The sequence below is a fragment of the Lipotes vexillifer genome, unplaced genomic scaffold, assembly GCF_000442215.2.
Source record: "Lipotes vexillifer unplaced genomic scaffold, Lipotes_vexillifer_v1.1 scaffold86, whole genome shotgun sequence".
NCBI lineage: Eukaryota > Metazoa > Chordata > Mammalia > Artiodactyla > Lipotidae > Lipotes > Lipotes vexillifer.
This window is the reverse complement of record NW_006785406.1, coordinates 1,384,333-1,400,402: the sequence shown is the minus strand read 5'-3', so window position 1 is coordinate 1,400,402 and position 16,070 is coordinate 1,384,333. Positions and strand designations below refer to the sequence as shown.

General features: G+C 32.7%; 1 protein-coding gene across 2 annotated transcripts in view; it reads right to left on the bottom strand.

Moving 5' to 3' along the window:
• The window catches only part of STAG1 (STAG1 cohesin complex component), a 459,794-nt gene that overhangs the window by 39,689 nt on the left and 404,035 nt on the right, over nucleotides 1-16,070 (bottom strand). For both annotated transcript variants that reach the window (XM_007457539.1, XM_007457540.1), the window contains exons 17-22: nucleotides 12,848-12,940; nucleotides 12,657-12,746; nucleotides 12,293-12,496; nucleotides 11,235-11,305; nucleotides 9,711-9,798; nucleotides 1,007-1,087 (exon numbers count right to left, since the gene is read on the bottom strand). In XM_007457539.1, the coding sequence (XP_007457601.1) occupies nucleotides 1,007-1,087; nucleotides 9,711-9,798; nucleotides 11,235-11,305; nucleotides 12,293-12,496; nucleotides 12,657-12,746; nucleotides 12,848-12,940 (627 nt within the window). The remainder of the gene's footprint in view (nucleotides 1-1,006; nucleotides 1,088-9,710; nucleotides 9,799-11,234; nucleotides 11,306-12,292; nucleotides 12,497-12,656; nucleotides 12,747-12,847; nucleotides 12,941-16,070) is intronic.

The window sequence follows — 16,070 nt, the reverse complement described above, 5'->3', positions numbered from 1 at the left end:
AGGTGTTTTTTTTTTTTTTTTTTTTACCATGAGCTCATTTTTCTTAAAACTTTGTGGAAAACTCTTTGAGGCAAGTTCCTTCAGAAAGGATTTATATTTGATTGTCGTAGGTTGCTTGGGAATACCACCACTACAGAACATTTTAAATCAAAATCTTATTTTCTTTTTCTGTTTGTTTTTTTCCTAATGGACCACAGAAATAGTACGAATTTAGGGTGCAAACCTATGTGACAGTTAGCTCATGGTTATAAACTTTCATGGGTGACCTATTTTCCCCCCTTTAATTAATGACAAATTTTAAGACAGGCTGTTTCCCTTATATTCCCCCATGAATGGAACTGGTATGGATTTATTTCTAATTTACCCTCATGCTGGTGTAGCCCTTTAGGATCCCAAATTTATCAAGGAGACATGCTACCTATTAGACTTTCCTCCTCGTGAGGGCCTTGGGATTCACCTAGATTAGAAAATATCCTCAAGGTTAAGTAGGCTTTAGTATTATGCTTAACTCTCTTGGATCCTAGTTTCACTTAACTTCTGGTTTGTATTTTCCCTTTTGTTTTGCATGGTCACATGTAGATTAAAAATTAAAAAAAAAATTTTTATCCAACAATGTAAACTTAAAAAAAAAAGTGTTCTTTAGTTTGGGCCCCAAGGTGCCAAAATGCCAGAACTGAAAGCTACATACTTTTGTCTTTCAATATTATTCTCTTTTTTATAGCATGTCGCCTATCAGAGCTCTTGTGGTTTCAACAACAGTTACCTCTTATAAGAATTTAAACTTTGTATACACATATAACTCTGTCTATTGCTTGAAAAACTGTTTATCTTCCAAAGAGGTAAAATATATGTATAGGATAAAGCAATAATTGATAACATTATTATATATTTTATTAAAATTATAATTTGTTACAATAACTGATAAAAATAAATTATTAAATAATGAGTTAAGCAAAGTTATTTTGCTTTAGTAGTACCCCTTCTGCCTACAGAAACTCTTACTTACTTTGGAAGGAGAACCATCAGTAATTTTCACCAACTGCCAAAGAATCGAGTAATGGGAACACTGCAGTGCCTGTACGACTATCTGTATCAAATAAAAAATTCAAACAAATGAGACATAATTTACGTTTGTACAATATTAAGAGAACAATATTTATCATAGTTTTTATCTTACAATAAGGTTTCAAGTCCAAATATTTGTAGAATTAATGAGAATGTATAAAATAATATTTAGTTAAAAAAAGACAAAACCAACATATCAGTCTAGAGAATAAAGATATAATGTATCTCGATAAATATGGACACAAATGATACTATGCTTTAAACAAAACTGCACTGTCAGAATACTTTGCTCAGTCAGATTTTTAAGGGGAGATTGAAGAAATTGTTTTTATTCAAATTTTATACCTAAATGATTACTTATTTTGCTATAAAGAATTTTTAATATAAAATACAACACATACAGAAATGTGCATAAAACATATACAAAACAATGATTGAAGTATATGAAGAAAATACTGTGTCACAGATTAGTCTTTGTAGAAAAATGTGGCTATTCTTTGATATGACACCAATACTCCAATTTATGTTTATGAGAGAAAGCAAAAGACATCTTCCTCTTATTATGAAAATAGTTTGACCTTATGAGCCTGCCCTGGAAATTCCCCCAGGCTCCCTGGACCACACTTTGAGGATCACTGCTCTGGGAACAGGATTGCTGGGTCATATAGTATGTATATATTTAACTTTACAGTAGATAGTACCAAATTTTTGTCCACAGTGGCTGTATCTAATAGTCTTTGACAGTTCCTGTGGCTCCATGTTTTTACCAACATTTGATATCATCAGATGTTTTAAATCTGGTGATTTTATTATGTATGAGTAGTATCTTAATGTGGTATTAATTTACATTTTTCTAATTACCAATGGAGATGAGCACCTTCTCATTTTTTATTGGGCCTGAATTCCTGTTCTGTGAAATGTTTATCCATATTTTTCAGAGAGAGAAATAGAAGAATTTAGGAAAATAAAAACTGGTTAAGAATCATAATAAAAAAGAAAATTTCATTTTGGATAGGTCTTTTACTACATTTTTGTTTGAATACATGGTACATCTTTATTGCAATAAAGCATGTCTGATAATATGATATTCCATTATTATAGTGTCTCTATTATTTTCTCCTCTTGATAAACTAAAAAACCTAAGAGAATGTAGAGAATAAATCAAAAGAGAAATCAGTAAGTGGAATGCTTCAGGAAGTACAATTTTGGCTGGTTTTACTTTAAACATTTCAGGTTTCAGATCACGTAAGTAAAAGATATTTCCAATGCACCTACTCAGCACTGAAAATAACTCATCAGAATTAGAGGGATGAGTGGTGCTGCTTTTCATACAAAACTAATGAGATGTCAGGGTTTTATTAAACATGATAATTAAATGATTGATTCATGTCAGAATGCCAGAGAAAAGACTACTGAAACACTGTCAACTTATGAACATTAATGTTAATCATCTTACTATACTTAGGGGATACTCAATATGGTACACCTCTGGTTTTGAGACACCTTTTGATAACCTTTATAATAAGTACTAAAGTGGTTTGTGTGATTTAAAACTTTTTCTTGAATTTGAAACAATCTGCATTGTTAAATTACTAGAAGAGTGATATACAAATGAACATTAACCAACGGGAAATTAAGATATGGAAAAAAGTAATGTTGAATAACTGCTTGATTTTGATTATATCTATCCTAATCATTACAAATATCATTTCCTTTCCTTCTACATTTCTATGACCTATATACTAGGAATTATTCAAAGTGTGTTCCAAAGTTGTGCACACAAGTTTCTTAGATGTGGTTATAAGAGAAGAGAGAGATTGGTCACTTCAATACCTATTTCCAATACAGCATCTCCATTTTAATTTTCAGTATATTGATATTCATTATACATTTACTTTAAAAGGGCTCCACTGTATTATTTTAAAATAAAAAGCTCACTCTCATTGACTGGGAAATATTTTGCTTTCTCACAGGTATAATTATATAACAGTACAGTTGATCACACTTCAAAAGAAAATTCAAAACTCTTCCTTCCAGGCTTTACATCAGTCATATTGATTTTATCCCCTATACTAGCAATGTTATCCTAACTCATCAAAAGTCGTTTATTTAGCAACTTCATCTTTCTGTAGTACATGTAAAACAAGAAGGACAAGCAATAAAAAAACAAAAAAGCCAAAAGAGATTATTCTAACCTATTAGCACCACAGTCCTTCTGCCTTTTCTTGACTAACACTGCTCTGACCCTGGAAAGGATCTTCAAATAATTCCAATTATTAGTCTGATGACTAAGAATTTCTTCCAACCCTACTCTTCTGACCTCATTTTTCCACAAGGTAATGATGTACCTGGAAGGACACAGTAATGTATATTGCATACTTCTGGGCAAAAATTAGTTAAGAAGCAGGACTGCCTTCTCCATCTTCTCCTTCCCTATCCGCCAGAAGGATACCAATAACACAAGAGACCATGGGTCCCTGAATGACTTGGCAGTGCAGTGACACGCCGCTTCCTTTAATTGTGCCTTAATGTTATGTAAGTGAGAAATAAATTTCTATTGTGTTAAGCCTCTGAGTTACTGAGATTAATCTATTATAGCAGTTAGCATTACCTTAACCAACATAAAATTATTTTTTATTAGCCTTTTTTCTTAATAATTACTTTTATCTATTTAAAGGAGCTAGCTCTACCTTTGATTAGCAGATTGAATCAATGAGAATCATTCAACCTACAGCTAATGATATATCTTGAAAATGAAGATGAACTGTATTATTACATCTAAGTTAAGACCAAGGGATAAACTCTTAGAATGTTTAAAGTTTAGAAAAACTGAATTTGCCTGAAAATAAAACCTGACAGGAAACTAATAAATGCATGTGCAGATATATGTTATCTACACATATAGGACATGTTTAAAATTCTGAAAATCCACATAATGACTGGGATAAATTTAGGCTCTTTTACTTTTCTGTTTGCAAGAGACTTTAAGGGGAAGGAGGCTCAAATTTTTTACTGCACAAGTACATGACAAAAGAGTGAACTAGGGCTTCCATGGTGGCTCAGTGGTTGAGAGTCCGCCTGCCGATGCAGGGGATGCGGGTTCCTTCCGGTCCGGGAGGATCCCACATGCCATGGAGCACCTGGGCCTGTGAGCCATGGCTGCTGAGCCTGCACGTCCAGAGCCTGTGCTCCCCAACGGGAGAGGCCACCAACAGTGAGAGGCCCGCGTACCGCAAAAAAAAAAAAAAAAAAAAAAAAAAGAGTGGACTAAATAATACTAGTTTGCTTCTAATATCCAAAACTGATCTTTTTGTTATATTCAGACTTGGTTAACATGAGTGACATTAATATTCCCTTTTAAAAAGAGCCTTTAGGTACAAATTAATAATCAACATGGTTTCACCAAAAAGGTCATAAGCCTGGTAAATAAGTGCATGAAAAGATGTTCAACATCATTAGCATTAAGAAAATATATATTAAAAAGCACAATGAAACACTACTACATATCTACTTGGATGGCTAGAGTAAAAAATATTGACAATATCAAGTGCTGATGAGGATGCAGAACAACTGGAACTCTCATACATTGCTGGAAGAAATGCAGAATGGTATAGCCACTCTGGAAAATGGTTTGGCAGTTTCTAATAAAGTTAAACATACACTTATCATAAGACCCAGCAATTATACTCCTGGGCATTTACTTTAGAGAAATGAAAATTTATGTTCAAACGAAAGACTGTATACTAATATTCATAGCACTTTTTATTGTGATAGCCAAAAGCTGGAAACAACCCAAATATCTTTCAACAGTTGAATGAATAAAACAAATTGTGGTGTATCTACACAATGGAATACAACTAAGCAGTAAAAACAAACCAACTACCGACTCACACAACAACTTGGATTAATCTCAAAGGCATTATGCTCAGGGTTTACATACTGTACAATTCCATTTATTTGGAAATCTCAGAAAGACAAAACTATAGTGATGGAAAACAGATGGGTGGTTTTCAGGAGTTGTAAGTAGCTCAATCATATGACTATAAAGGGATAATATGAAGAAGTTTCGGGGATGAAGAAACTTTTGTATCCTGATTGTGGTGGTGACTACGTAAATCTATACCTATGTTAAAATTCTTAACTTTACACAGGAAGGAAGACAAGTCAGTTTTACTGTATAATAATTAAAAAAATAAGATCAGTGTGGCAAAGAGCAGAGTTTGCAGTAATAGTTTTGAGTAAATGCGAAGAAAAGCACAAACACTGAAGCCAGTAACAAATAAGCCTTAATATAATCATAAGCAAAAACTGTACTAAAATTAAACAACTCCTGTATTATGTTCTGTCTAAAGAAATGTGTTGATTTCCAGTTCACAATGATAGGTTAAGTACCAGCATCTAATCTCTCCCCACAATTCCCAATGAAACAATACAGTGCAAAAGAAGTTTGGAAAAAATAAAAATACAAAATAATAAGAGTTTGACATGGGGCAAACATCAGAAGGCATGGGATACTATAAACAGCAGTAGCAAATTAGCAGTAGAAAATTTGAAGAGACAATGAAAATAATTTAAAAGCTTGGTTAAAATGGGTATGCAACAGCTATGAGACTTTAGGCAAGTTATTTAAGATCTCTATGTTTCAGTTTCATAATCAATAAAATGAGAATAATGATGTATATTCTACAGGGTTGTCATGAGGCTTCAAGAAATGTATGCACATAAAGACTTAAAATAGTACCTGGTACATAATAAGTACAAAAGTTAAATTTTCTATTATTGATGGCTTCATAGGTCCAAAGTTACTGATATGATTACATTTCCTTCTTTATGGGTTTAATCACCCTATTTTGTTATATAGCATATATTTACCAAAATAATGTATGAATTGTTCTTTATTGGCTTTCAATTTTTAGAATCTGGAAAGATATTCTTGGAACTATGTACTGAAGCAGAATTTTAATATTTACTTTTTCTTAGATGTTGCCTAAGAGAAGGTTTAAACTTACAGATATACAGATATACCAACAGGAAATTGGTACAAAGGCCATAAAACAGGATAAGGAGAATTTTAATATTTTTTGCCTTCATTTTACAAAAAAATGTATGAAGAAATACTACAATAAATTCTGAAATGTGGGTTCTTTACAAACTAATGACTATTGTGTTAAGGAACTGCAGTAAGTTTCATATTTTCCATAGGTTAAGAATTCATTAGCATAGGGGTAGGTGTAAACAGACCCTGGAACATATTCTTGTGCCAGAAAGTATGGAAGTGCTCAAAAAAATATTTAAAGCACATAGGAACAGGCTGGTAAGAAATTCCCTCTGGCTAAATCTGCGACAATTTCAGCACCAAAATGAATAACAATAGTACTGTTTTAACCAGATGAACAGAACAGGAATAAAACAGAAACCCATGAGTCCATACTGATACTAAATTTTAAAAAATAAATTTGAAATTTAAAAAGGTAAATGAATTAATAAATACATAAATAACCAAAGGGAGAAGGGAAAGTTCTTCCTTAGAGCAGAGGGCCAACAAATAAATATAAAATAAATGACAGAGTTAGAAAATCACCACTTCAGTTACCATTTTGTGACGATCATAATAATAAACGAGTCAGGCAAAATCACAAAAGAATGCTCAAATTATTATGTCAAAGTTTGATAAGAAACAGGATTATTTATACAGTCTTAAAGAATATTCCCACAGATTACTTATTTATTAAAAAAGAAAATGGTAACTCTACATGGGAGATACTCAGCAGACCTTACTTACTAAAGTGATCAAAATTAATTATCAACAATACTGAACAAACTGCCATCATGTGCTTCCTGATGTGATTCACTGAAAACAGAATATCATTTATGTAGCATTCCTGTCACGAAGGCATAATCTCAATCTAAACGTGTAGATCAGACAAAAGTAAATGGAGAACATTCTATAAAATAACTGGTCTGTACTCTTCCAAATGTCAATGTCATGAAAGGCAAAGGCTGAAAAACCATTCAGATTAAAGGAGAACAAAAAAAAGACATTACAAAAATGCAATGTGGGACTTCCCTGGTGGTGCAGTGGTTAAGAATCCACCTGCCAGTGCAGGGGACATGGGTTTGAGCCCTGGTTGGGAAGATTCCACATGCCATGGAGCAACTAAGCCCGTGTGCCACAATCACTGAGCCCATGCACCACAACTACTGGAGACCATGCGCCACAACTACTGAAGCCCACATGCCTAGAGCCTGTGCTCCGCAACAAGAGAAGTTACTGCAGTGAGAAGCCCGTGCACCTCAACAAACAGCAGGCCCCGCTCGCCACCAACTTGAGAAAGCCCATGTGCAGCAATGAAGACCAAACACAGCCAAAAATAAATAAATAAATTTATTTTAAAAAATTTTCTAAAAAAAAAACAAATACAATGTGCTATTATGGCTTGGATCCTGGGCTGGAGAAAAATTGCTATAAAAATATTATTAATATTTATTGTACAAATGCATATTAATATTACATGGGGAGGAAGAGTGAGAGGGAGAGAGAGCAAGAGGCGCGCAAACATGTAAGAGTACAACTGGGAAAAATTATTGACAATTGATGAATTGAAGGAAATAAGAGTTGATTTTTCGATTATAACTTTTCTATAATTCAACTTTAAAAAAAGTATTTTAAGAATAGCTGAATTTTTTAAACTTTGTTTTTACCTATTCTACTATAATCGTTAAAATAGCACTGACATGAGAAAAGGTAGATCACAGAAAGAGGAAGGAAATAAGAATTCAGTTAATCCTGAAGAGTGGGACTGTGAAACTTCTAGTTGAAATGGTTATCATGGAAAACAGTCAAGCATATAAGGACAAATACAGTTCCCCCAAAATAGCTAGAAAGTTTTAAGGTATCTTCAAAATGTTAAGCATAACTGAGGGTTAACAAACAGCAAACATTTTGGCAGTTCTTTGATATCCTTGCTCTAAAAGAGTATTTTCTTGGATTCTAATTAAAAGGAACAGAGTTGGAATTTAAAAAAGTAAGCTTGCATGGTCCTATGAAGAAACGGCTGAATACGGATTTTGGATTCTCAGTACTGAGTATCTAAAGAGATGTTTCTAAGAGGTGCTAAATGCTAAATAATTTCTGATTGCTAAAATGAATAAGAGTACAATCTAGTAGTGAGGTATTCAAACTTCATACACATGTTTAAAGTAATAAAGAATGTGTGTCTAAGAAGTTAACAAAGTTAAAGCAAATCTCACATAAATGCTCTCTTACTCTAAGAAATTAAAATAAAATTGGGTAGATAATGCATATGCAGTAAAAATAAATAATAGAAAACCAACATAATCACAGAAAAACATTGTGAGACTGTAACAAGTCAGGTCTAAGACAATAAATGATGGTATGGAGAATTAAAAATAAATTTAGATATAGTTATAATCTCCAGATAAAACAGAGAAGTGCTATTCTTATTCTCTTCTTGAGGAAAATGTGAAAATCAAAAAAAGATTATCTTAACTCTATCATTCCCTTTCAACTCTGAAGCACAGCTTAGAATATCAGTGAATTGCATTTAGGCTACTGAAAAGTTTGAGACGAAAAGAGGATCAAAGCTGAAGAGTCAACAATAAATGAAGAAAAACAAGGGGTCAAATTCTCAGCATTTTCTCACAAATTATAATAAAACACCTAACACAATCAGGGACATTTGTTATTAAGAGTGGCTACAAAGTAGAGATCAAAGACATGAATTAAGGCAATTTAAGAGTTAATCATAGCAATAATAAAGCATTGTTTCTTTGATAAACTTTTAACATGAAATTATAATTTTGTTATATCTATTGATTACTTTAGTATAATGAAGTGTCATCTAAGCATTCCATATTACCAAAACAGGAATGGATGAGCTCGCACCTAAACACCACCTTATACCTAACTTATGGAGTTGGTGTTTTGGTCTACATGAATGAGTGTCTGCAATGTATGAAATAACTCCTAATTCTTAATAACAGACTGTTACTGTTAATTAGCAATAATTATAATTGTTAATTAGTAAGTAACAAGTTAGTTCTCATACAGAAGTATTAAATTCTTAATTCTCTGTATGATAATTAAGTTGACTATTCCAAGTCTCTTCCAGACTGGAGAGAGTTTGTTGAATTCCTGCCCTTTTCACTCCAACTTATATGAATGCAAAAAAGTCTAAAATCTGCTAAAGGCCTCCAAACTTATGTAAGTATGATTCACCACAAAAACTAAGCCATATCTAAGGCTTACTATTATTACCTAGAACAGTGCCCGAAATACAGCCATGATCAGAAATTTTCATTATATTAAACTCATGAAGTTTTGAAATTGCTACTATAGTAAGTAATGGTATTTTCCCGAAAAGAGTAATAATGTTTATGTCAAAATTAAATATTAATATTAAACTTCTGCTACATTATAGCAAACTTTTTCTATTCTTTTCTGTTCAAATCTGAAGATATAATATATCTATCTGTAACACTGAATCACTATGGCAATAATTCTCAAAGGAAGTGGCTGCGTTTAAGAATTATCAACTATGTTCCATGAAAGGCTTTTGATAATCCTACATGGTATCAGAAAAGCTTTCTAAAATGACACAGAAAGAATATCAATAAACTCCTACCTGTTCTGGCATAGCTCCATGTTCAATTCCAGTCTTCAATAATCTGTAGCAATTACCAAACAGATCCCATTTTGTGAGATCATGAGCACTAAAATAAACAAAAATGCATTAACTTTATTCTCGAGTGGAGGAAGGTTTAAATTTGTTGAGCTCAGTTTCAATGGGGGAAGAATAAAGTAACTTCATTTTCTAGTAGAACTGTAAAAGTTCCATAAGGAAATGTTCAAGTCCTCAAACTTAGAAAGAAAAAGAGAAAGAGAAAGAGGGAGAGGGAGAAAAAAAACAAAGAAAGAGAGAAAGAAAAAAAGAAGGAAGGGGGGAATGAGAAGGGGGAGAAAAGAGGGAGATGGGTAGAGAAAGACAGAGTGGAAGCTGATATTAGGAATTCATTAAAAGAAATCAAAAACAATAAAACTTCATATATTAAAGTGAAGGTTACCATTTCTTTCTTTCTAGTATGTTTTAAAGCACATTTAAACAAATTCATTCAGAATTTCAAAGTATAAATACATGCGTATTTTTGAAAAAGAGATTTGTATTCACGAGATGGAGATAAATAAAGACAAAGTCAGGGTAAAGGAAATATGGCACAGTTCAAAAACTTTAGTGTAGCTATTTACATGTGCTGAGGACTTCTGAATGAGATAACACTGAGTGTAAATTCTCATGAGCTCTGCTACTAAAAATAGCACGATTACTGGCTGTCAATTTTTATTTTCAAACGTCAAAATATTTTCTTAAATAGGAGTTTTGACACTGGTTGTCAACTTTTATTTTCAGATGTCAAAATATTTTTAAAATAAGAGTTTGTTTCTCCATGGAATTCCAAAAATGTACTTGTGTATACAGAAAAGGCTTAGATTTTAGACACTGCTTTTGAAATCTGAAGTATTCATCAAAGTAAGGGCTACGCCTAAACATTCTTTTTCACAACAAAGTTCTTTATTTTCCTTTCTTTAAGGAGAAGATAAGCATGTTTCATTACGAGGAATATGCAAATTACAATTTGAAAATGACACCTATTTCATTGATCTGAGCCTTTTTTTCCTTATTCAAATCCAACAGTTCTGTCTACATAGTAAGAACACAATAATAAACAAACTAGACAAACAAGGACAATTCAGGAGAAAAAGCTTATAGAAATAATTTTGTGGCTTTCTCCAAAGCTGTGACTTTTATTTAGTAAGATTTCTAAGAGCTATCAACTGAAAATTATACCTATAAAAACTCTAGCTTGCAGAATAAGCCCATCTAATTTGTTAATTATACTGATTATCTTAAACTTTTACAGTGTACAGTGTACATTCATTATACTGAATGATAAATCTTACTTCTTAAGTAATCAAATTATAATAAAAACTCATAATTTATCTGTAGGAAATCTGAATAATAAAAACATCACAACATCTCGATATTTCTCTAAAATTTCCCAGTGTTACATGGATGTTAAACATTACAATCAGTTTGTTTTATGTTGACTAATATAGGTTATTCATTAAATCTACTTTAAATAAAATGACATACTTGTGGAAAGAGGTTAACCGCTTTAATGTAGAAAGAACATTATAAATATCATCATCATCAGCTTCTTCTCCCTATAAAAAAAAGAGCAGACAGTACCTTAATACCATAAATTTACTCATCCTCAAATTCACATGGAAGTCTATTAATACTTACTGCCTAAAGAAAAATTCTTTTTTATTATATAAATAGTATATATTCACTGTTGATAAATGAGAAAATACAAATAAGCAAAAAAACAAAAAGTAAAAAACACCCATAAGCCCAACACCCAGAAAAAACCCCTTTTGCATTTTAAACAATGTCATAAATGTGACTTCATACAATTTTCTAATTAATACCTTTGGATAAATTCCTTGAAACTGCTGAGTGAAAAGATAGGTACTTTAAAGATTTTATTGGTTATTTCAAAGATTTTACTGATTGTCAGTTACATCTGTAACTTCAAAATCACAATGAAAATCAAAAAATGGTTGAAAAAAATTAAAAGTTAAAATTAAAAATTAAAAGTAGGGGAAAACTGATTACATGGATTAAAAGTAAATCCTATCAGCCTGGCCGTCAGGACATACAAAGCTGTGGGAATTCCAGATTGCCTTACGTAGACTGAAAGGAGAGGGCAAGAGGCAGGAATCACAGAAATAATTACAAAAATAACCAGTTGGAGATGCTTGCTGCTATCTTAGGCACACCACTGGTAAGCAGCTATCCTTTATAAGCACACAGTTTTTATGTTCTATTCATTAGCACATAATAGTTCAGTAATATTAAAATGCAAATTAGGTCCCAGGAATAGAAAATGAAAAAATGACTTAAGAAAAGTCAGACCTTTCTTAAAAGAGAAAAAAAGTCTGTCTTTTATGAAACAGGTTTTTAAAATAAAAATGAAGTGTAACTAACGCTGATCTTCATAAAATGAACAACTGCAATAATGCTGCTAAGTTTTGAAAGTAGAGAATTCTACTAGATTTTATTTTAAAATGGAAACAATTTAAAACTCAGCTATCTTGAAAAATTATTAGCCGAAATCATTATATGTACACATTAACTTTAAAACAGACCTCTTGCAATAGATCTTCCACAGAATGATTGAATCGATCTACAAACTCATCAATCAGTTGGCTTCGAGCTATGTCAACTCTGTTCTGGATGGTATACTCTTCACTGCATAAGATGCTATAGGTTTTACTGCAGGCTTCTAGAACATCTGATTCTACGTGTTTCTCCACAACAAATTTAATCTGTTTTAGTAAAGCATCTAGATGCTGAGGAGGAAAAAAAGAAAAACTATGATATTTAGATTAACAAAAATTAAAAAAAAGCATCTGTCATATAACAAATAAGCCTATATATTACATGAAAATAAAATAATTCAGTTAATAAAACTGACTATAATAGCAGAATTTCAATTTTATAGCGTCTTACCTTTTCCATTCTACCTGTGCTATAAATTTCTAGATCAAAATACTGTGGGATTTGTAGCAAGTTTGCTACCTTCTCTGCATCTGCAGAATACTAGAAGGAGAAGCAAAGAAAACAAAGTAACTACTTTAATAGTACAGTGTAATAAGCAAACTCAGTGGCATATTATCACAAAACTGTAAATGAAACTGTACCTTTGATAGCAACATAGGCAATGTGATGATAAAATGCTCAGTCAATTTGTTTCTATCATCAATCTGAGTTTTCCTTTCTTTGGCAGTTAGCACCTAGAAATAAATTTAAATGGGCAAAGAATAAGAGTGTCATGTACTAATTTATAAATCTAGAATGTTACAAAGATGATGAAGCACTGGCAGATAATATAACAGAATTTTCAGAAAAGCTTATTAACTACTAAAATAAATGCATCTAGTTTTATTCAAATTACTTTATTACTATTACTTTATTAAATAGCTACTTATTTTAGATAAGTTACTACTTGTTTAAATAAAAACAAAAACATTTCTAAAAAACCAGTTATGAATATAAAAATACTGGAACCAATGGAGAAATAATTTTTCTAGAGTTTTAATCTCAATATGTTAACAGTTATCTCCCCTAGGTTAAATAAACTATTCTAAAAGTACTTTAGCAAGTAATCCTTTTTTAATACCATCAGCAGCTAGTAAATTTTCACTTATTTTTAAAGCATATACTAACAATGTCTCTGGACTCATTTATATTTGATTGTTTTTGTAATTAAGCCATAAATCTGTTAGGCAATAATCAAGACAGAGGGGTACAGCCTGTGATCACTGAACAGATTAGAGCCCTTCACCTTAGCCTGTATTCAACTAGCTAAACTATAGGTGGTTCCAAAAATAAAATATTAAAATGCAGGCTCAGTTAGGATAATTATTTTCCCAAAGTATTCTGCAGTTTATTATCTTGAAGGAATTTACCATCATAATGTTGAATGGTTTTATGGGACAGAAACATTCCAATGTAAATTGCCACTTTATAAATGTAAACCCCAATGTTTGAGAATGTATGAAAGAATAGGGCCTCCTATCTGATTCTTCTTTCAGGTTGTTTTTCAACCTCTTAAACATATAAAATAAACATTTTGGAATGATCTACCACCAAGTGACATGTTTAGTTCTGCACAAAGCAATTAAAGGGGCTACATGTAAAGTGAAATATGTATCTAGAAATGTATGCAGGATATTGAGAAGTCTTGAAATTCATTTGACAGTGTAGGAAAGGTCTAAGGATGTGGACTTTAGGGTAACAGCTATTTTGATTAAATGGTCATCGTGTCAGGCACTCTACACACATGAACTCATTTAATCCTCACAATATCTCCGATGGGACAGCAAAAATGGCATAATACCTATGAAGGGGAATTTGCCAATATCCAACAAAATTGTATACATATTTTTCCTTTGCCCCAAGCAGTCCCACTTTAGCAATCTACCCCACCAACACACCTGGTACAAGTATGAAATGACACACTATTATTTGCTGCACATTATTTCCAGCAAAAGACTGACCCAAAAGACTCTCAATATTATATCCACATAATAGATCATATATAGCCATAAGAAAATGAAGATCTCCAAATAAAGTTATGGAGTAATACTCAGGATATACTGTTAAATTAAGATGTAAGGCACAGAACACCATATGAAGTATGCTATCCTTTGTAGGAGACAGGAGATTGAGAGGGAGGAGAATGGAGAATAAGAATATACATATTTGTATGTGTGCATGCATTCATCTATATTTGCAGAATGAAACACTGGAAGGATAGACCAAAAACAAATAAAAATGGTTACTGGTAGCAAAGTGGTGTAGAGGGAGGCATATAAGAAAGACTTCTCTAAATATATATATATTTTTTAACACGGTTTTGACTTTTTAACTATGTATATTTTTTACATATTTCCAAAAAATAAAAATGGAAAACATAAAAGCAAAGAGGTAAAAACCCTCTTATGCTAAATTTAAGTCAGAAATATCAATACAAATGCATGATTTAAACATATGTGTATATATAGAGAAATATATATATTTCTTAGCTCTGTGTACGAATGGTGCCTAGCAGAAATGATAACCAATTGACAATGAGTAACCCTAGTAATAAGATTTTGATCTTTACATATTACTCTATATCAAAAGGAACAAGGGCTTGTGGGAGATTCCTGTGCTAGGGTAATGTACTATCAGCCTACAAGGTGACTCCCAATTGACCACTGTCTCCTGGTATTCATGCCCTTAATATAATCTCTTCTGAAAATGAATAAGGCTGACGTGTAATCTAAGGAATATTGTGGGAATTATATTGTATGACTCTTGAGGTCATAAAACACACGCAAGTGTCCACCTTACTCTCTTCTGGACCATTCATTCTGGGGGAGGCTGGCAGACTTGAAACAGTCCTACTGAGAGGTCAACATGGTAAGGATCTAAGGCCTCCTACCAACAATCAACACTAACTTGCCAACCATGTGAAAGAACTGTTATGGAAGAAGCAAATTTACTATCAAGACTTCAGAGGTTAAAGCCCTGCCTAACATCTTAACTGCAACCCTATGAGAGAATCTAAACCAAATTAACAGCTAAGCCACTCACAAATTTCTGACCCACAGAAACTATATGAGACCATGAATACTTTAAGCCTCTAAGTTTTGAAGTATGGTAGTCCCCCTCTATCCATGTGGGATACATTCCAAGACTCCCAGCAGATGTCTGAAACTGCGGATCATTCCGAACCCTATATATACTGTGAATTGGTACAGCCACTATGGATAACAGTATGGAGGTTCCTTAAAAAACTACAAATAGAACTACCATATGACCCAGCAATTCCACTACTGGGCATATACCCTGAGAAAACCGTAATTCAAAAAGAGTCATGTGCCACAATGTTCATTGCAGCTCTATTTACAATAGCCCGGAGATGGAAACAACCTAAGTGCCCATCATCGGATGAATGGATAAAGATGTGGCACATATATACAATGAAATATTACTCAGCCATAAAAAGAAACGAAATTGAGCTATTTGAAATGAGGTGGATGGACCTAGAGTCTGTCATACAGAGTGAAGTAAGAAAGAGAAAGACAAATAACGTATGCTAACACATATATATGGAATTTAAGAAAAAAAAAATGTCATGAAGAACCTAGGGGTAAGACAGGAATAAAGACACAGACCTACTAGAGAATGGACTTGAGGATATGGGGAGGGGGAAGGGTAAGCTGTGACAAAGTGAGAGAGTGGCATGGACATATATACACTACCAAACGTAAAATAGCTAGCTAGTGGGAAGCAGCCGCAGAGCACAGGGAGATCAGCTCGGTGCTTTGTGACCACCTAGAGGGGTGGGATAGGGAGGGTGGGAGGGAGGGAGAC